The sequence below is a fragment of the Plasmopara halstedii genome (assembly GCF_900000015.1).
Source record: "Plasmopara halstedii genome assembly, contig: Scaffold_323, whole genome shotgun sequence".
NCBI classification, from domain to species: domain Eukaryota; phylum Oomycota; class Peronosporomycetes; order Peronosporales; family Peronosporaceae; genus Plasmopara; species Plasmopara halstedii.
The window spans coordinates 954,803-971,945 of NW_020187244.1; the positions used below are offsets into that span (position 1 = coordinate 954,803).

The window sequence follows — 17,143 nt, forward strand, 5'->3', positions numbered from 1 at the left end:
TGAAGGTCACGCTTTCGAATGAAGCCCCTTGAAAAGGGAATCTCTTCTGCGCCAAAGATGCACTTGTCTGCATTGGCGTACTGTTCGTGCGCATGCACTCGAGTACCGCTCTAAAATGAAAGATGTGACTTTTCTCATCTGTTCTACCGTGCCCCGCACGACTATGGACGAAGATGTCGTCGAAGTATGTCTGTGCATACGCCCAATGGGGCTCAAACAATTGCGTCTCAAGACGGTTAAATGTTGGTGGTGCATTTAACAGCCCTTGGGGGATCACCAGCCACCCCTACAGCATCCCTCTCGTAGATTCACCGCTGTTAGCGAAAAATCACTCGCTCTCATGAGCAATTGGTAATACTCATCGACCAAGTCGATTGCACTGTACTTTGTACAGCCAACCATATTGTTCTTCAGAAAATCCTTTCTTAGAATCGGTATCTGAGCTGGAATTGTGGCAGCGTTGAGCTTATCGTAAGTGAGAACGATACGCCACTTGCCGTTTGGCATCCGGGCACAAAACGTGCGTGTTGAATAGGGAAACTTGTTCACACGCACCGTTTCAGCCTCGTGCTTCGCACGGAGAAGGCGTCAATGACATCACACTGCTCTTTGGGCAGGGGCCATTGGCGTGTTTCGCAGTGTTTGGTTACCGGATTCGGGTCATGTCATGACGCATACCTCGGTCCGGAGTTAGGACCGACGGCGGGTCTTTGGAGACGACGTCTTGGAGTCGTTTACCAAAGAATAGTACGGATCCAAAGGATTCATTAAAATCAAAAATCTACTTTGTGCGTTTAGCACCCGCTTGGTGTCCCCCAGTGCAGATTCATCCAGTAGCACCCGCTAGTTGATCTTCTCGTCTAGTCGTATAATGACCACGTCGGGTAAGTCATCTGACTTCAAGGCACTGCCAAAATATCTGAAGGATAATTCGTCCAGCTCAAGAAGAGCATTTACTGCAGAAATAGCCTGGAATGACGTCGCTGTCTTCGTCCGCCGTCATACTGCTGACGAGGGTGTATAGCTGTGCGCTATCGTAGACAGTAGACACATTCTGGGTCAAGTTTGCGTCTTGCAGATAACATACGGCGTCGCCGTTGCCTCTCCACATAGGTTTCATGTTTTGATGAGACCAGTGGAACACGCACTTAGCATCGTCTAGTCTCCGCCTTCTCCGTTCCACCGGAGTCTTGATGTTGTAGCAACATCCGACGACGAGCTGCTAGATCCGTAGTCTTCGTCCAGCGAATAACGTACCATCTCACGCGCATCTGAAGGGTCTTCCCCAAGATATATCAGTCCTCGTCCGACCATGCCACTCTTGGCATGCAGCAAATGCTCCACTAATTAAGCAGCTCTCAGTGAAACACGTGTCACTTCACTTTCAGCCCACAAGCCATGCTCGCGACTCCTGTCCGATACATCTTCGGTGTAGGAAACATCGATCTCCAGCAGGTTGACCATCCCGGTCAATATCCCGCGCCAATAGCGCTTCTGTCTCATAGCAGAGGTGGATTCATGACTCACCAATGGTCCACCAGGAGACGTGCGCGTAGCGCCCAAGGTCTTCGACCTCCAATCAATCCATGACTCACGGTGCTTTTACCATGCCATACCAAGGATGAGGTCATACCAAGAATCCAAGTCTAAGGCCACGCAACGTTTCACGCTATCAAAGTCAAGAAACATGACACCGAAGTCAGCAAGGACCGTCAGCACAGTGACACAACTCCCTGTTGCTAAGGCAACAGTGACGGTGTTACTCAATCGCGCTTCCAGCGCCTCAGCATACAGCCGACTTCCTTCCATTGTGGAGCGTCGAGCGTAATTGCCCGGCGCCCCGGAGTCAATTAGGATCTTGCATAAGTCTTTCACGGTTGCTTTCACGACCAGCAAGCCCGGCTTGCATACACGTTCCATGTTCAAGAACACGGAGCTCTTCGGGGCTAGTCCTTGCTGACCGCTACCTCTTCGAGGTTCAACAGAAATTTTTTTATTCCGAGTAAGGCACCCCGCGCCTTCTGGGTGTTGTCGATTTCCCGAGACAAACCAGAAGACTGGTGAGAAGTGGGATGTCAGTTCGATGAACCTTGACGCGCCTTGCGCAGGGGACACCAGCTCGAAGGTGACAAGTTTCCCCACAGTTAGAACTATGATCTACACAGATCACGTGTCACCACGCACTGCGACTCAGCCGCCTCACCTCTCGCATAGGAAAGCCTGGAAGCTCTTTTTTGCAGAATATATCTTTGAGGTGAAGTATAAACCAGGAAAGCAGAATGTTTTGGCTGATGGGTTGTTGCGCAGACCGGATAACGAGCTTGCTAATGTCACAGCGGTGACGTCGTCAGTTAGCGCCGCATACGCGGGTGATTTTATGTGCGTAGCGCTGCTACGGGATTTCAGGAGCAAGGCGTTTGTAATCTCGGACAAGAAGTTGTCGTCGCGATTGCGCGCACGATTACACCGATATTCGTTGAGTAAGGTTGCTGTATTATAGCACCGATTCGACGAATACACCGCGGATTGAATCTCCACACGACGAGATTTTGAATGAGCGTATCTCGATGCGGCCCACAACGCCCCTTTAGTGTTCATCTCAGTCGTGAGAAGAACTACTGCTCTGTGAGCTGCCACTACTGGTGGTCCAATGGACGAGCACATATGTGCGCACGTGTGGGACGTGTCAAAGGATGAAATCTTTTCCGAATTTGGCTGCGCCGCTGTCCAGTTTACCGGTACCATCTGAGTATTTGCAGCTCATGAGTATAGACTTTGTGTTTGGCCTGCCGAAGGTCTCGGCGGGCAACACGGGTGTGGTGGTCTTTGTGGACCGTTTGACCAAGATAACTCATCTTGCGTCGGGTTGACACCATTGACGGTGTCGGTACAGCGACGGTGCCCGTAGATTGTGTTTTTTGACAACATGGACTACATGAGTCAATTGCCTCGGACAGAGATCCACGCTTCACTGGGAAGGTTTGGTCGACAGTCATCAGGGTGCTGGGCATTGTCAACAGCGGGCGTCATCCGCAAATCGTTTGTCAAAGTGAGCGCGTGAATAGCGTTGTTGACAAAGTCTTTTGCAGCGTCTGCGCAGAGACATTGAGGCGCTGGGGCGCCATACTGCCACTTGTGAAGTTTGCTCTGAACAATGTATTGCAAGCGTTTACTGGCTACGCACCGTTTTACGTAAACGGGCTCTATCATCCTCGCGTCCCGCTGACGCCACCATCCCATGGCTCAGGGCATGGTTGGGGAGGAATAGCCGAACGGCTAGCTGATGTCAACCCTCTCACTATCCGTCAAAAAGTCGATGACTTCCTGTCTACCTGACTGAGTGTCTTATGATATGCTCGGCTGAAAGCCAAGATATGCAGAACAAATATGCAGACGGTGAAAGCGGAATTTTCCTTAAATACGTTGAGATCTGAGACCTGGTTCAATTTTTGCGAAAAACCTTCCTACACATTCAGTTTCTGCTGTGTCTAAGACAAGGTTCCGACCAATGTTTATTGGACTTTTTAAGGTTATGTCAAGCGGGGCTTTGCTTATACGCTGAGCCTTCCGAGAAGGATGCGCACCCACCCGGTGTTTTTATGTGGGCTTGTTTAAGCTGTACCGGGATCTGGCGCATGTGAACGCTGAAGCGTTGGCGCCGAGGCGGCGCCCACAGATGCTCGATTACCCAGAAGCTGAACCAGCAACTGGTTTTGAGCACGAAGCGCAACGATTTTCGTTTCCGACGGCGCCAAGAGCCACACCGTCGCACGAAGTGACGCATTTGTCTGCTCGACGGCTAGGAGCCGTTCTGACAGAGCGCGATAGTCCTCGACGTGAGAGTCGGTGCACAACCTGCTCCTAGCTCTTGCGTCTTCCTCACAGCGGTATGCAGCATCGGCATGGTTCTCAGCGGAGCCACGATGACGACGGATATTGTCCCAAAGAGCTCGAAAAGCATCGCGAGTCACCGGACGCCGATCGACCAAGTCGTCATCGTCCGCCGCCGATTCTTCTTGACAAGAACGGTGGCGTCCACTATCACGTGGAACGTTTCGTAGGTCAACGTCGTTGACAGAGTCAAACCCAGTATCTCGTGTAGTGGCGAGGATACCCAGACTTCAAGAACTCTTGGGAATTTGAGGTGCCACATCGGCAAGACTTGACGTTTGAATTACTCCATCACGCTCCCGCGAGCTCTGTGGTCGCTCACATTGTTGAGTCTACGACCACAGCAGCTCAGGGCCACAGCTTCAGCTCACCTCATGGCCCTTCGGCTTCCACGGATACTGCCGAGAAGCGCGGGGCGCACAACGACGCGGAGCGTCATGATCCTTTTGATCATAAGCGTCTCAGGGAAAAAATTCGAAGGAAGTCGGCGATGCACCTTGAGTTTAGCAAACTCGAACTGAAGATGGCGTTACTCGCGCACGTCCACCTCTATGTGGCTTTGCTGTAAGTTGGACAGCGAGAAAAGTTTCTGGCGCCGCTGCACCCATTGCTAAAAAACATCATCATCTACAGCAGTTTCGCCAAAGGCGAACACCACAGAAATCGTCTGCTTTGCTGGTACAGGAGCGCCTCTTCTTTGAACGCAAAGTGGACCGCAGTACCTATCTATTGAGATCCCATGAGGTAACAAAAAGCAAACTCGGAAAGCTTTTTGTTGGTCAAGCTCAGCTTATGTAGTGGCCGAGGGTCCGACTATGTCGACGGACAACGATAGAGTGATCGCGTCTTTTGCTTAAGTGGCGGGTCCGCCGAGCGGCAGCCGTATTCCATACGAGGGCTAGGCCCGACTATTGATGCGAGCGCATAAGAGCCGCCCTCTGGGCAGCCTCCAACAGCTGCTCCTGTGCCTCGTCGAGGCGATTGGTAATGATGCCACTTCCCTCGGAAGTCGAGAGGTTAGGAAAGGGACACGGTGTCCGCATGGTTTGAGCAGGGCTCATGTCGAGCCGTTGGCGCAGCTCGTCCTCCTCTTCTTCCCATCTGGGAAAGGGGTATCCGACTCGTATTCGACTTCCCCGAATCCTCGACGAAAATATTCGTCGCCCGTGGCTGGCGCAATGTGCTCAGCCCGGCTTAAAGAGAGTTTGGGATGCGCTTTCTTTGAAGTCACGGACATACTGTTCGGAGTTGCGCCACAAAGAATGGCTCTGCCCGCAGGCGTTTTTTTCATAGCTCATTGAGCAAAGAATGCGTGAAGAAGGTCCGGAGGACGTTAAGGTGTCTCAGACACGTGAGCATCATACGAGGCGACAGTTAAAAAATGTGAATTGCGGGTATTCTCAAATTTGATGGGGGAGAGTGTAACGGGGTTACACGTACCCTGGTATGAATGGGTGGGTCACACAAAATGGTATGACCATGGCTAGATGTTAAAAGATGCCACTACGTGGCGGGACCGCCAGTAGCTATGCATTTTAACTAGGCTTTACTATTCAACAAGGAAAACCTATATATTTAGATATAGGCAACTCTGCCGCAATAAAAAAATACAGTAAACATTATGAACTGAAGAGTTTATTTGCCTTGGGTTAAGGTTCTGGGTGCTCTTGGAGTAATCGGATTGCGATCCGCTACACTCGTACTGGCTCTAGTATAGCACGTAAGGTCGGTGACGTTAGCTTAGCTTACTCTTAGCTAAGAGCTACGACAGCCCCACTGTAGTGCTTAGTTGGAGCCATTTTAGCTGCTGGTTGCAAAATTAATTAATAAGTTGTTTGGTACCAAAACTACGCATTGAAATGGCTGACATTTTAGTAATTATTGAGCAGATTCCAACCTCAAAGCATTTGATATCATATCGTGTCGTGTTACGGCAAGATGCCGCAACATGCAAGAATTGGACTTTTCCTCAAATATCATCTTTAACAGCGCAGTTATAAGACTGGAATTGCGAGTATTCTTAGCGTACATATTTATACAATAAATTGATATCTTCACAAATTTTGCAACAGGCTGCCATTCTGATTATGATTGGTGTATAATGACTCCCAATCACTATGTCAGATGGTTGCTTTTTTTGCTACATAATTAACTTTAGCATTTGATCATGGGCACTGGTAGGCCCGGAGCAGGCAGGGCGCGCGCTCACGCGAAGAAAAAGCAGTACAAGCGTGGTCATGCCACAAAAAATCGCGCACGCGATATCGACCAGATCCAAGATGATCTTCGTGTTGAGAAGATGACTGGTAAGACTACGAATTTTGAGGAGGACGAAGACCTACCAGGGCTGGGCCAGTTTTATTGTACGCCATGTGGGCGCCACTTTATCGATTCCAAGACTCGTGACGTGCACTTAAAAACCAAAGTACATAAGCGAAGATTAAAAGATGTTGCACAAAAGCAGTACACGCAAAACGAAGCAAATCAAGCCGCTGGCAAGGGCATTGAAACCTACAAATTGGCGCATCAAAAACAGACAGACATGATGGACGACCTTTAAGTTATTGGTTTAATGCAGAGTCATGGGTTCAAATTGAAATAGATCTTTATTGTATCTGTCGTGCGTACCACTTTAGATTTGCCAAAAAACTTCTGTAAGCTAAGTTTAGTACAACCTTCGTTTATGTTTATGACTGGGTCTAGGAAAAAGCAGCGTAGTAAACCATTTCGTTAACGCAATACGCACGTACTCGACATGACAAAAACCCAGGCACACAGCCAAAAATGTTACACATATGATGATGTCCAACCAAGTGTAACGTAATGCTCATGTCTGTCGGGTTTGATAGTAGCTGATGTTATCCTGGTATAGCTGCTTCAGATTGCTGCAGTTAGTCCATGGAGTAACATCACGCCTGCAACACCGGTGGAAGTTAATTTCTCTAAGAAACAGCTTCAAAATGCCAAGGCGCTTCATCACTCAGCACATCCAATTGCGACTCGAGAAATTTCGTACGATCCCAGTTGCCTAGCGAATGGGATGCTTCGCCACGACCCATTCAGGTCACCATACTCGATTATTTCAGCAGTGCCAAAAAAGCCCCAACACCTTGCTCCTTCACACCCATCAAAGGTATCTTCGCTCATGTCGCCGCTTTTTTCTCAATCGTTAAATTTTAATCACGCTCGTGACGATATAGATCGCCCACAGAGGAAGCAGCCGTGCGGATAGACTTGATGCAAAGCCCGTGGTCCACGCATATCAAAAGTTGCTAAAAGAGGTGGAATCAATGGTATGTTTGGTTATAAAATCAATTGTAAGTAAATTTAAGCTTTTTTGAATTGTTAGAAATTTGAAGCAGCCAAAAATGCTGAAATACGGCAAATGGAAGATGCCGCCTATCTTATGGGACTTGCCAATATATCGGACGTGATGGTTGCCAAACAAAAGGATCTTCTTCGCTATTATACATTTAAGAATGAAGTTGATGTTTTCCAGCAACATCTAGTTCCATTTATCTTCGGCATTCGCTCAAAGCATGAGCGTCAAGTCTACTCAAGCGTTAATCGTCACTATAATCGTATGAAATCAATTCAAGACATGGGCATTCATATATACAATCTTGGAGATTACCGCTTGGAGAAGACTGATCGAGTTATTTCTGCTCGCACTAACAACACATTATACCGCCGAATACGACGCCAAAGCGCTGCAAAGGTCGTCGACATGGAAAACATCCGCCCTGCGCGACATACTTCCAAACTAGGCACACAAATTGATGATAAATTTATTTATCAGACACATGAGAAAAGGAACTTTGAATAAGGATTGCGATCTAGCACACAAACTATATAAGTGAGCTCAACGCATAATCACTTCGTTGCGGTCTCATCAAATCCAAATGCAGCTTCCATCACCACAAATATGGACTAACCTGTTCATTATTCACAGGCGTAATGAATGGCGTATCGTTGTTGCAAGCATTCCATCAACTTACTCTCATTCCTTTTTTTTCTTCTTCATTCTCACTACAACTACAAAGTCCTCAGGACATCAGACATTGTCGTCTAATCCTCCTCTTCCATTCCCGTAAGTAGCCCTCAGGACTTTTCGTTTGTCATCTCTTTTCCTTTGGCTAGATTTCTGCTTCATCAGATAGCACCGTCATCGCCCTCATCAGTTCTCGTCGCAATTGTCAGCAATTTCCATCCATTTTTCAGTTTTTGATTCGCGGTCTTGAGCAAATGTCATCAATCTTGGGACGATAACAATTTCCAAAAAACACATCAAGGCCTAAGGCAGGGAAAGCAATTGTCACCACCGAAAACTTGACGGCGACAGCACCAAAATTCCCATACCCCACCACCTGCTTAGTAGCGTTGTCGACTCATCGGCTTGGCTTCACTCAGAGCTTCGCGGCTAGCACCCGCGGTCACACGCGGAGCAGGAAATCCTTGATCCATAGCCGCCTGTCGATCATCACGATAACCAGCCGAACGGTGTGACTGCTGCGCCAGTTGTTGTGCTTCACCCTCCTTTGCCTCGTCACGAACGTAAGGACGACCCTGCGGCGTGACTTGACGGCCATCACGAGAAGCATCTTGGCGCGAATCCGCACGAGCGACTTCCTGGCGTGAGTCAGCACGAGCGCTGCGCTCTGCCTCCCCACTAGTGCCACGCTCTCGACGACCACTGCGCAGATTCAAAACCGTCCAGTCAAACATTGCGTCAAATTGAAAGCCTTTGCGAAAGAATAGCTCCTTGAATAAACGCTTCAGATAAGCGTAATCGGGTTTGTCATCAAAGCGCAAGGCGCGGCAGTACTCGAAATAGGCACGAAATTCTGCCGGGTAGCCCTTGCAGAGCACCTCAATGGGTGTATTCATTTTCTTTTCCATGATTTTCTCGTATTTCTGCTTCTTCGTATTTGCCTTAAGACCTTGCCAGGGCAAACTGCCGCGGATGAAATACATGTAAACGTAGCCAAGTGACTCCAAGTCATCACGACGACTTTGCTCAATTCCCACGTGAGTATTAATAGAGGCGTAACGAGCCGTGCCCGTAAGATTCTTATTTTCACGGTAAGGAATATGCTGGTGCGTCCGAGGGTCGCGATACTTTTTAGCAAGACCAAAATCAATGATGTGGACAATCTGAGCACGTTTCCCCAAACCTATCAGAAAGTTGTCGGGCTTGACATCTCGATGAATAAAATTCTTTGCGTGACAATACTCGAGGCGACACAGCAATTGATCCGCAATCATTAGCACGGTCTTGAGCTGGAAACGGCGACCACAATAGTTGAAAAGGTCTTCAAGCGACGGACCTAATAAATCAATCACCATTACGTTGTATTCTCCCTCGACACCAAACCATCGCAAGCTTGGGACACCCACTGTAAGAAACAGAAAGACAATGCATTCCGTATGAGCAAAATTTAGGGCAAACTTGCGAAAGACAGGGTAAATTATACGCACATCCGCCGGAAAGTATCTTGTAGATTTTCGACTCGTAGAGTAGCTGAGGATGTTTACTCTTGACAGACTCTAGCTTTATGCCAACCTCTTCGCCAGAGGTCATATTGGTGCCAAGATAAATGTCTCCAAATGAACCGCTGCCGATTTTGCGGCCCAGGCGAAACTTCTTGCCGACTCGCAGCTCCAACGCGCTCTCACGATGATGAGACATTCTCATGCGTCGGTCAAATGGAAACTATGGGTGATTGAGACTACAAAAGGGAGAATATCACACACAAGTAATATGTTAGTTTTGCTAGGAAAGGCACGATTTTGGACGCCCCCCCGCGGTTCCCGAATAAGTTTTCATAATACAACTCCGAGGGTGGACTAAATCATGTAGCTTGTAGTACTGGCAACCTATCGCCGCATTAAAAAAATCCTGGCAAGCTACTTACGTGTTCCGATGCGAGGAGCGCGCACTGGCTAATGCTCGCTGGGAAGAAAGAAACAGGGGGTGACGACGGCTCGGTCCAGAAAAAGAAAAGAGTAATTTACGACGGAACGACCCAAATATTACTGCCCAGTTTGCAGGCTCTAACTTTGCCCACATGGATATCAAAATTCTCTATAGCCTTTTTAAGGCCTCTTTTATATTATTTCTTAAGCTAGCTAATTTCAAAGCTAGAGCCTAAATGCTGTAGAATAAGGCTTAACGCAACTTCGCCTAACAGTGATATGATTTAAACTGTACTTATGATTATAATGTTCTTTAGAAAATATAAATCGTAATTCTTCTTTGCTCAAATTCGTTTAGGCCGAACCGGATTTGGGACCGGCATGAGCCCAAAGCGACTGGCTTGAATTGAAGTGGATCACAACCAAACCATCGTACTTAACGAGTTCCTCGTCGTATCCACCATGTCAGCCAAAGCTCTTGCGTGCGTGCGTAGTACGACCGCGAGCGGCTCAGCTATCTACGAAACTGAGTGTGCTGTGCACGAATATCTTCAATTCCACTACGGTGCACTGGTTTTGGGCGCTTCACGATGTTGAGTTATACAGCTCATAACGATGACATGCTCTAAATTTGTAGAGGAGCCGTCAACGATTGTTCCCTACGACTTCGCCCCTTTGGACGCACTGCAGTTCTTGCCGCGGATTGTTGAGCGCTGCTCAAAATTATCAAACTTATCTCAGCGCGGTCGTGGTCTGGATCTCGGCTGCGCAGTGGGACGGGCCACGTTTGAGCTTAGCAAGTATTATGACGAGGTGTGGAATGACGTTCGAGAAAGCGCGAGGGTACAATTAGCTGATGTTATTGCTCGTTTGTAATTATATTGAAGGTTATCGGGATCGATTTTTCCCGGCACTTTGCGAATGCAGCCAAGGCCATGAAAGAGAAAGGAATTGTGGAGTATAAAGCACACATTCAAGGAGACATCTTCGAGGTACGTTGGGCGAAGCTACCTGCTGGTGCCAAGCCAGATCATGTGGATTTTTTTCAAGGGGATGCGTGCAATCTTTCCCCTTCTCTCGGTAATTGGGTAGAAGTTGCAGCACACATGAAGTGATCATGCAAGTTTGACATCCACTGTTCTTTTCTCCTGCAGGAAAGTTTGATGCAGTATTGGCTATAAATCTGTTGTGTCGCCTGCCGGAACCTAAGATTTTTTTGACCAAAATTAGCGAATTTATCAACTCTGACGGTATTCTCGTTCTCGTAAGCCCATATTCGTGGCTAGAGGAGTACACGACCAAGGACAAATGGATTGGCGGTGTCTGTGGCGCAGACGGTAAACCCGTTGAAAGCTTCAATGATATCAAAAAAATTCTCTCAAGGAACTTCGACTTGATTGAACGCCGTGACTACCCATTTATGATTCGCGAGCATGAGCGCAAGTATCAATGGGGCGTATCTGACGGCAGCTTTTGGAAGCGGAAATAGTTGATATCACTTCATCTTTGTGTAGTTCTGCGCGTGCGATACCTATCATGTTACCAGCCAGCTTTTCAACATGTGTGGCTTTTCACCTTTCGAAACCATAAAACTTCGTGCATGGAAAAGTTGCAGCATATACTAAGAAACTATTAACTGACTACACAGCCAGCGAGTTGCTATATTGAATGAGAGCCGTATGCTTAGGAACCGAAGAAAGCTCGACACACGGTCCGTGCGTATGGCACACTTGCTACCTTTGGACTAGAAGTGCCACACTGTACCACACCAATGCTAATGCTGCAATTAGCCGATGGGTGACTACATCGACTCGATTTTTGCCATCTTACAGACCTGCATGCTCTTTGTCCACACATTGCATCAAAAGTACGATGTTTCTGCATGTAAATCGAGTCTTATACCCCTTACGACTCGAACAAGTAACCGCTTCGCTGACGTTGTTAAGCATTAACCCCTAGCGCAACAGCACTTCTCCTTTTTTGGCCAGACGATCGACTTGACTTCGTGCAAGCAATCCCGTTATTGCTGTTTCCTGTGGCTGTTAAATTTCCTGCACCCGTTACAACACTATCACCATCTTCTGCTGTTCGACGGTGGTGGTGTATGGCGGCCATTTGATGTGATTGATGGTTATGGTGCAGCAGCGACGGGTGGCTGCGCCGGATTTCTTGAGCAGGTGGCACTTTTGGGTAGCTTTCAATCACGTACACAAGCTGACCTTCGTGCTGCGGATCAGCAGCTACGAAATGGCGCATCTGGTAATATGGAGAATACGGCAGTGACGAATTACGGACGCGCGTGTACATGTAGTGGTTGGCCAATTCGTTGTAATACCGTGCATACGTTTCACAACTCACGTGTAGGCTAAAGTTAATAAGGAGCAGATACTCAACTTCAAGCTCATTCATTTCGGGGCATGGCACACCACCCACCTTAGCGTAGTAGGCATTGTTAAAATAGTGGTCGTCGAAAAACTTGGCTGCTAGCACAACGCTTGTGATGACAACACGGTGCACATTAAGCTCAGTAAGAACAAACCCTTGCATTTGATGCAAACGGTCCATGTACACGAGTGCAAGCACGAAACACTCGGGACTGCAACTGGCGTACTTATGAATGCGCGCGAGATAGTCAGACACCGAGATTCCTGGTGCACGAAAAGCCTCAAACTTTGTTTTGTGGTAGTAGCCTATTGGCATACGATCGCTAGCATGCACCATTGATTCCACAACGACCGCCAGTGTCTGCACGATGGCGCGACCACGCTCGTCATTTGCATTGGCTCTGTCATCTAGCATCATGGCCATAACTGCTGCAGGGTAATAAGCCGTTTTTTCTTCCAAGCCTTCCTGCTGCCCGTCTTACGATGTCTGGCTGAGGGGGACTATCTGGGGCACACAGTCCCTCGTCGCAATGACTTGCCGTTTTCTCGATGAGAAAAGGAGGAACTGAGACAGCAAAAATGCACTCGCTTCTCTTCTCCGCGCCTTTTTTGGCTTTGCGTACTTGACATTAGGCTGACATAGAAAAGAAGAATTTCGACGAGCACCAACCAACCTAGAACACTACCGGTATTTCGGCAGTGACAGCATATATTTTTGTGCAAATCAATCAGTCTATCGTGAAAACAATGGACACCCGTCAAACTAGAAAATTGAATGCCACTAAAAGTGTCTCTTTATCGGTTGTTGGTGGCAACTTATGCTGCTATATCTGCGTCGAAATAAGTTGCCGTCTGAAACAATTACCTCTGTTAAATCGACACCCCACACGCATATGAGTGTATGATAACCAAGCTCTGTACCCCGATTGCTCACGGCTCAATCATTTCAAGCCTATCATCGTTCTCTACCACACGAAAAACGAGACATTTGTTGTATATCGCATCATATTCATAGACCTCAAATAACAAGAATTCTCGTAAAGCTTAGCGACAAGATTGAGCACACATCTGCCTACTCACCTATTATCCACCACAATTTTTCAAACAGCAGCCAATAAGTAATTATTCGGCTGAAGTTCCAGCTAAAGTCAATCTGTTAAAATATATGTAAGAAGAAAGAAAAGATAGTCATTAAGAGAGGCGAAAAGGGTTGGGATCGTATTTAAAATATTCGAGCACTGCATCAGCATCAAATATGAGCTCAGAGCTTTTTTGATTCAAGCTGATGCCTGATTTGAGCAGAGAAGAAGTTAAATTATAGTCAGTGCAGCCATCCCATAAAATATAAATGACACATGTACGAATTTTCAAAACTAAAACACATGATGTAGGAAATCTGGCTTCATAAGCGTACATTTAGCCTTGTCAGCAAATTTAAACGAACACATGAATAATGTATTAGTTAGACAGGTATAATAAAATCGTTTTACTTTTACTCTGCAACGCTTGAAAGTGGTAAAATTTGGCTATGTATCCCACGGGCTTCATACAGAAATTTTCTTTTCAGGTGCTCAACAGAACCTTTTAATCACTTAGATTCAAAATAACCTTCAACGAGCATCCCAGAATGCACCTTTATGAATGCCGTCGGTGGCATTCATCTATAAACGACAAGTCGTAACCCACAGCATTTTTGATGGCTACTAAACCAAACGTCACGTCACACATTAAATAAGCTACGCGAGCAGCACCAGCAAGGCATGAATATCAGTCTATCGGTACGATATTCCCACATACTTTATGTGCGACAAGACTATCGCCTTATCTGTGAAATGGTTCTGTATAAATTATATATTTTCTTGTTCCTTATTTAGAAAAATATCGATTGTACAAACCAGCTTGATGACAGTGATGCACTTAGAGAGTCTATGTGGTCAGCTGGGTCGTCGCCGCAGTCAAAGGTCAGGACGAACCATTAAATTAGGATTGCAGGGTCGTATTATGTCTACTCCATCTCTGCTTTAGCCATATCAGTAATATGAAAACGATAGTATGGAGGCAAGTCACAGCTACGCGGGGCTGAGAGATTAGATCTACACGATGCGCGCTGATACTTTACAACTGAAGTGTCAAGAGACTCGAATTTGAAGAAGGGTAATTTGCATTGTAGAACCTTGGAATTTATCAAAAGCCATCACGAAAGGTCCATGATGCGGGGTTGGACAATTTACGAGAGAATCTCTTATAATATGACAAATTTATGGAATTTGACGAAATTTTAGGCAAATATATATATTCTTGGAAGTGGTATTTGCAACGATGCTTCTTGAAATACGTGATTGCAGCGATTGAGGATATGCGCCGATATATTGGTTACACTGAACTGCAAGCACGATGATATTATCGGCATATGCAAATGAAGCTGCTGAATTTGCGTGGAATGGGTTCGGGTGACGGACCAAAGCATCCGAGCTTCGTAACATTAGTTTATATGAGCCAAGAACGGTCAATATCATCGATGACGTTCTACTAGAGAGGTAGGGGCTGTAAAAAGTTAATTTTTATCAAACAGTGGCGGAATGATTAGAGCAAGACATTTCTTTCTAATTTCGGTTGGTCAAGTCTGTCTATGTCGTCAAGCAGCCAAGAGAATAAACTCATTTGCTAAAGTGGACGCTGATTTGACTTTACGGCAAACCAATCAAGTGAGTAGAAAATATTTAGCTGACAGCAGTATGATTCAAATGATATTTATAATGTGCTTGCTGTTGCAATCCTCCTGATATAGATCAAGCAAGTAATGCGAGTAATGAATTTACGACAATGCACCTTCGAAAATGAGGCCTCTCAGTGAAAACAAGTTTGTCTCCACCCATACGAGGAATCTTTGCTTAAACTGAACTTGCTTCTACTGTAGTTCAAAGCTGCTACACAAGCTGGAATGCTTGTGAAGCTAATGATCAATCCAGGTAAATGATATATAAGAGACCCGTGGCGACTAGAGCCTAATAGTAATTCAAGAAATACCATCTAGACCCGTGATGACAATCTTATCCATAAAAAGAGGAGGCAAACCCGACAAAAGCCACAACAAATATTGATGACGGTATTAGCAGAGCTAGTTTGTAGACGTAAACTGATAATACTGAGCAATGGGACAACGATCTTTTCTTCCACAAATTTTTATAATGTCCTCATGATTGAAAGACATTAAGATAGAACAATTCCAAAACAATATTACAGTTTTGCTTTTATTTGATCTTTTAGTAAAGATTGCATCTAGAGAGTTCAGCTAATGTATTTCACGCTTTGATACTCGCCAAACAACCCTCTTTCCGTATTGGCACTCGTTATTCACGGGAGCAGCCGGTCGAATTTTTTATCCACCGCCCTATTTGGATCATAAAGATAAAACCATTGTTGCGAATCTAAGATGGATTTCCAAGCGGTCCATGCGCAGACCACACCATAATAACTAGTGATTTTGACAGTGTCATTGTTTACACTTTAGCAGATCATGTTTACAAATTCGTCCTGGACAAGCTTCGTACAATGTAAAATAGGTTCTACAATTGATTTCGATGGGCGTCTATTCGCCTACGTGTATACACATGAGGCAGCAAATGCCGTGGGTTTCTGCTAATGGGGTGCGGAACAGTGTCTTGGAGAGCTATCATATCGGTTATCCTGACGCTCGGTTGCGGTAAATTTATTAAGACTACAGCAGCATTTAGCGTAGTTCAAACGGCAGAATTTTTGAACACACAGGCATCACCCACCTCAAGTCGGTGTTTCTATGTCGCTAATTCGTTTAGGCGGCGCTTCGGTTGCCGACAACTAGAAGGGGTAGTTTTCTTTGTTGTTCTTCATCACTCATGATATTGAAAGCTGCGAGAGGCACTGACACCTTGACATGGTAAAACCATGCCTCGTTGATAAACGATAGAAGATAACGTTCTGCTGGTGTACAGTGTATTTGCCCTATCAAGAATGTTAAATGGTCTGCACTGTCTGGGAAACTTTTAGTTAAAGATTCGACAAATATTAAAAGGCCACCTGCTCACTTCGCTGGACAATCGTTCTAACCATGTTAACTTAGGATTCGGCAAATCTTTGCTAGCCATCGACTGATAATTGTACGAGACACCAGATAAATTCAAAAACGATCATTGGTGTTACATTGCTTTTCAATCTACAATTAGTTTAGAGCGCTCGCAAACACATAAACAGAAATGAACGTCAGTCGGATAACTCAGAATCTAGTGTAGAGAGCCTGGTGTATCGTGTATGAGTGACTTGGAGGCTGCAAGCAGTTTTGCGAATTAAGGACCTAATACATATAAATCCTTTGCATTTCACATTCTACTGCGCACTTCTCCTCAACTAACAAATCATCATTGGCAGATAAAGGTAACTTTAAATAAAACAGCCGAGCAAATATTAAAAGGTTCAAAGTGCGAGCGTATGAAGAGTTACAAGTCACGTCAAGGAAGAGGGGTGAGAAAGAGTGATCTATTTTGATCCTAAGGTGACCTAGATACGAAAGAACGCACCATTGGAGGTCTTCGTGCCACCTTACTTCTGCCAGCAGATTTATTATGATTCGTTTTTGAATTTTCTGTAGACAGCATGGTGTGCACCTGCTTTCATTTTTTCATGCGTACAGCTCAATAAAGTGTACATTGAAGCTGTGGTCGGCCATCAGTCCCAGAAGTGTGGTACGCTTAAGCTCGAATTTCAAATGATTTATACCAAAAAATATGATGTGGTGTTATGGCACTAGATTTATACGAGTAGACCATAACCTTAACAGCACTATTGTAACGGGGTTACATGAGAGTGACCCGTCACTCTCCCAGGGGAGCTGTGGTGTGGCATACACCACAGCTACTAGATGGCTTGAGAGCCATGTAATAGGAAAACATTAAGGAACACCTATAAATATATTCAGT

General features: G+C 46.0%; 6 protein-coding genes across 6 annotated transcripts; 4 read left to right on the forward strand and 2 right to left on the reverse strand.

Moving 5' to 3' along the window:
- Nucleotides 1–6,058: 6,058 nt before the first annotated feature.
- On the forward strand, nucleotides 6,059–6,451 carry PHALS_08683 (zinc finger protein; the record flags this gene model as incomplete). The annotated part of the gene is made up of 1 exon (XM_024724077.1): nucleotides 6,059–6,451. One exon carries the CDS (start codon nucleotides 6,059–6,061, stop codon nucleotides 6,449–6,451), a length of 393 nt encoding a protein of 130 aa, XP_024574990.1.
- Nucleotides 6,452–6,692: 241 nt separating this feature from the next.
- Nucleotides 6,693–7,717, forward strand: PHALS_08684 (uncharacterized protein; the record flags this gene model as incomplete). Its single annotated transcript, XM_024724078.1, has 4 exons — nucleotides 6,693–6,704; nucleotides 6,764–7,024; nucleotides 7,092–7,184; nucleotides 7,241–7,717. The coding sequence occupies 4 exons, from the start codon at nucleotides 6,693–6,695 to the stop codon at nucleotides 7,715–7,717; spliced, it is 843 nt and encodes a 280-aa protein (XP_024574991.1).
- A 545-nt stretch (nucleotides 7,718–8,262) lies between these two features.
- On the reverse strand, nucleotides 8,263–9,580 carry PHALS_08685 (ck1 ck1 ck1-d protein kinase; the record flags this gene model as incomplete). The annotated part of the gene is made up of 2 exons (XM_024724079.1): nucleotides 8,263–9,287; nucleotides 9,370–9,580. 2 exons carry the CDS (start codon nucleotides 9,578–9,580, stop codon nucleotides 8,263–8,265), a joined length of 1,236 nt encoding a protein of 411 aa, XP_024574992.1.
- Nucleotides 9,581–10,269: 689 nt separating this feature from the next.
- On the forward strand, nucleotides 10,270–11,296 carry PHALS_08686 (Putative 4-mercaptohistidine N1-methyltranferase, OvoA C-terminal domain; the record flags this gene model as incomplete). Its single annotated transcript, XM_024724080.1, has 4 exons — nucleotides 10,270–10,372; nucleotides 10,445–10,620; nucleotides 10,695–10,887; nucleotides 10,962–11,296. The coding sequence occupies 4 exons, from the start codon at nucleotides 10,270–10,272 to the stop codon at nucleotides 11,294–11,296; spliced, it is 807 nt and encodes a 268-aa protein (XP_024574993.1).
- An 858-nt stretch (nucleotides 11,297–12,154) lies between these two features.
- On the reverse strand, nucleotides 12,155–12,615 carry PHALS_08687 (uncharacterized protein; the record flags this gene model as incomplete). Its single annotated transcript, XM_024724082.1, has 3 exons — nucleotides 12,155–12,172; nucleotides 12,241–12,301; nucleotides 12,419–12,615. 3 exons carry the CDS (start codon nucleotides 12,613–12,615, stop codon nucleotides 12,155–12,157), a joined length of 276 nt encoding a protein of 91 aa, XP_024574994.1.
- Nucleotides 12,616–13,951: 1,336 nt separating this feature from the next.
- On the forward strand, nucleotides 13,952–15,233 carry PHALS_08688 (uncharacterized protein; the record flags this gene model as incomplete). The annotated part of the gene is made up of 10 exons (XM_024724083.1): nucleotides 13,952–13,969; nucleotides 14,066–14,152; nucleotides 14,217–14,224; nucleotides 14,362–14,394; nucleotides 14,474–14,498; nucleotides 14,725–14,728; nucleotides 14,814–14,896; nucleotides 14,980–14,997; nucleotides 15,109–15,160; nucleotides 15,226–15,233. 10 exons carry the CDS (start codon nucleotides 13,952–13,954, stop codon nucleotides 15,231–15,233), a joined length of 336 nt encoding a protein of 111 aa, XP_024574995.1.
- Nucleotides 15,234–17,143: the final 1,910 nt, after the last annotated feature.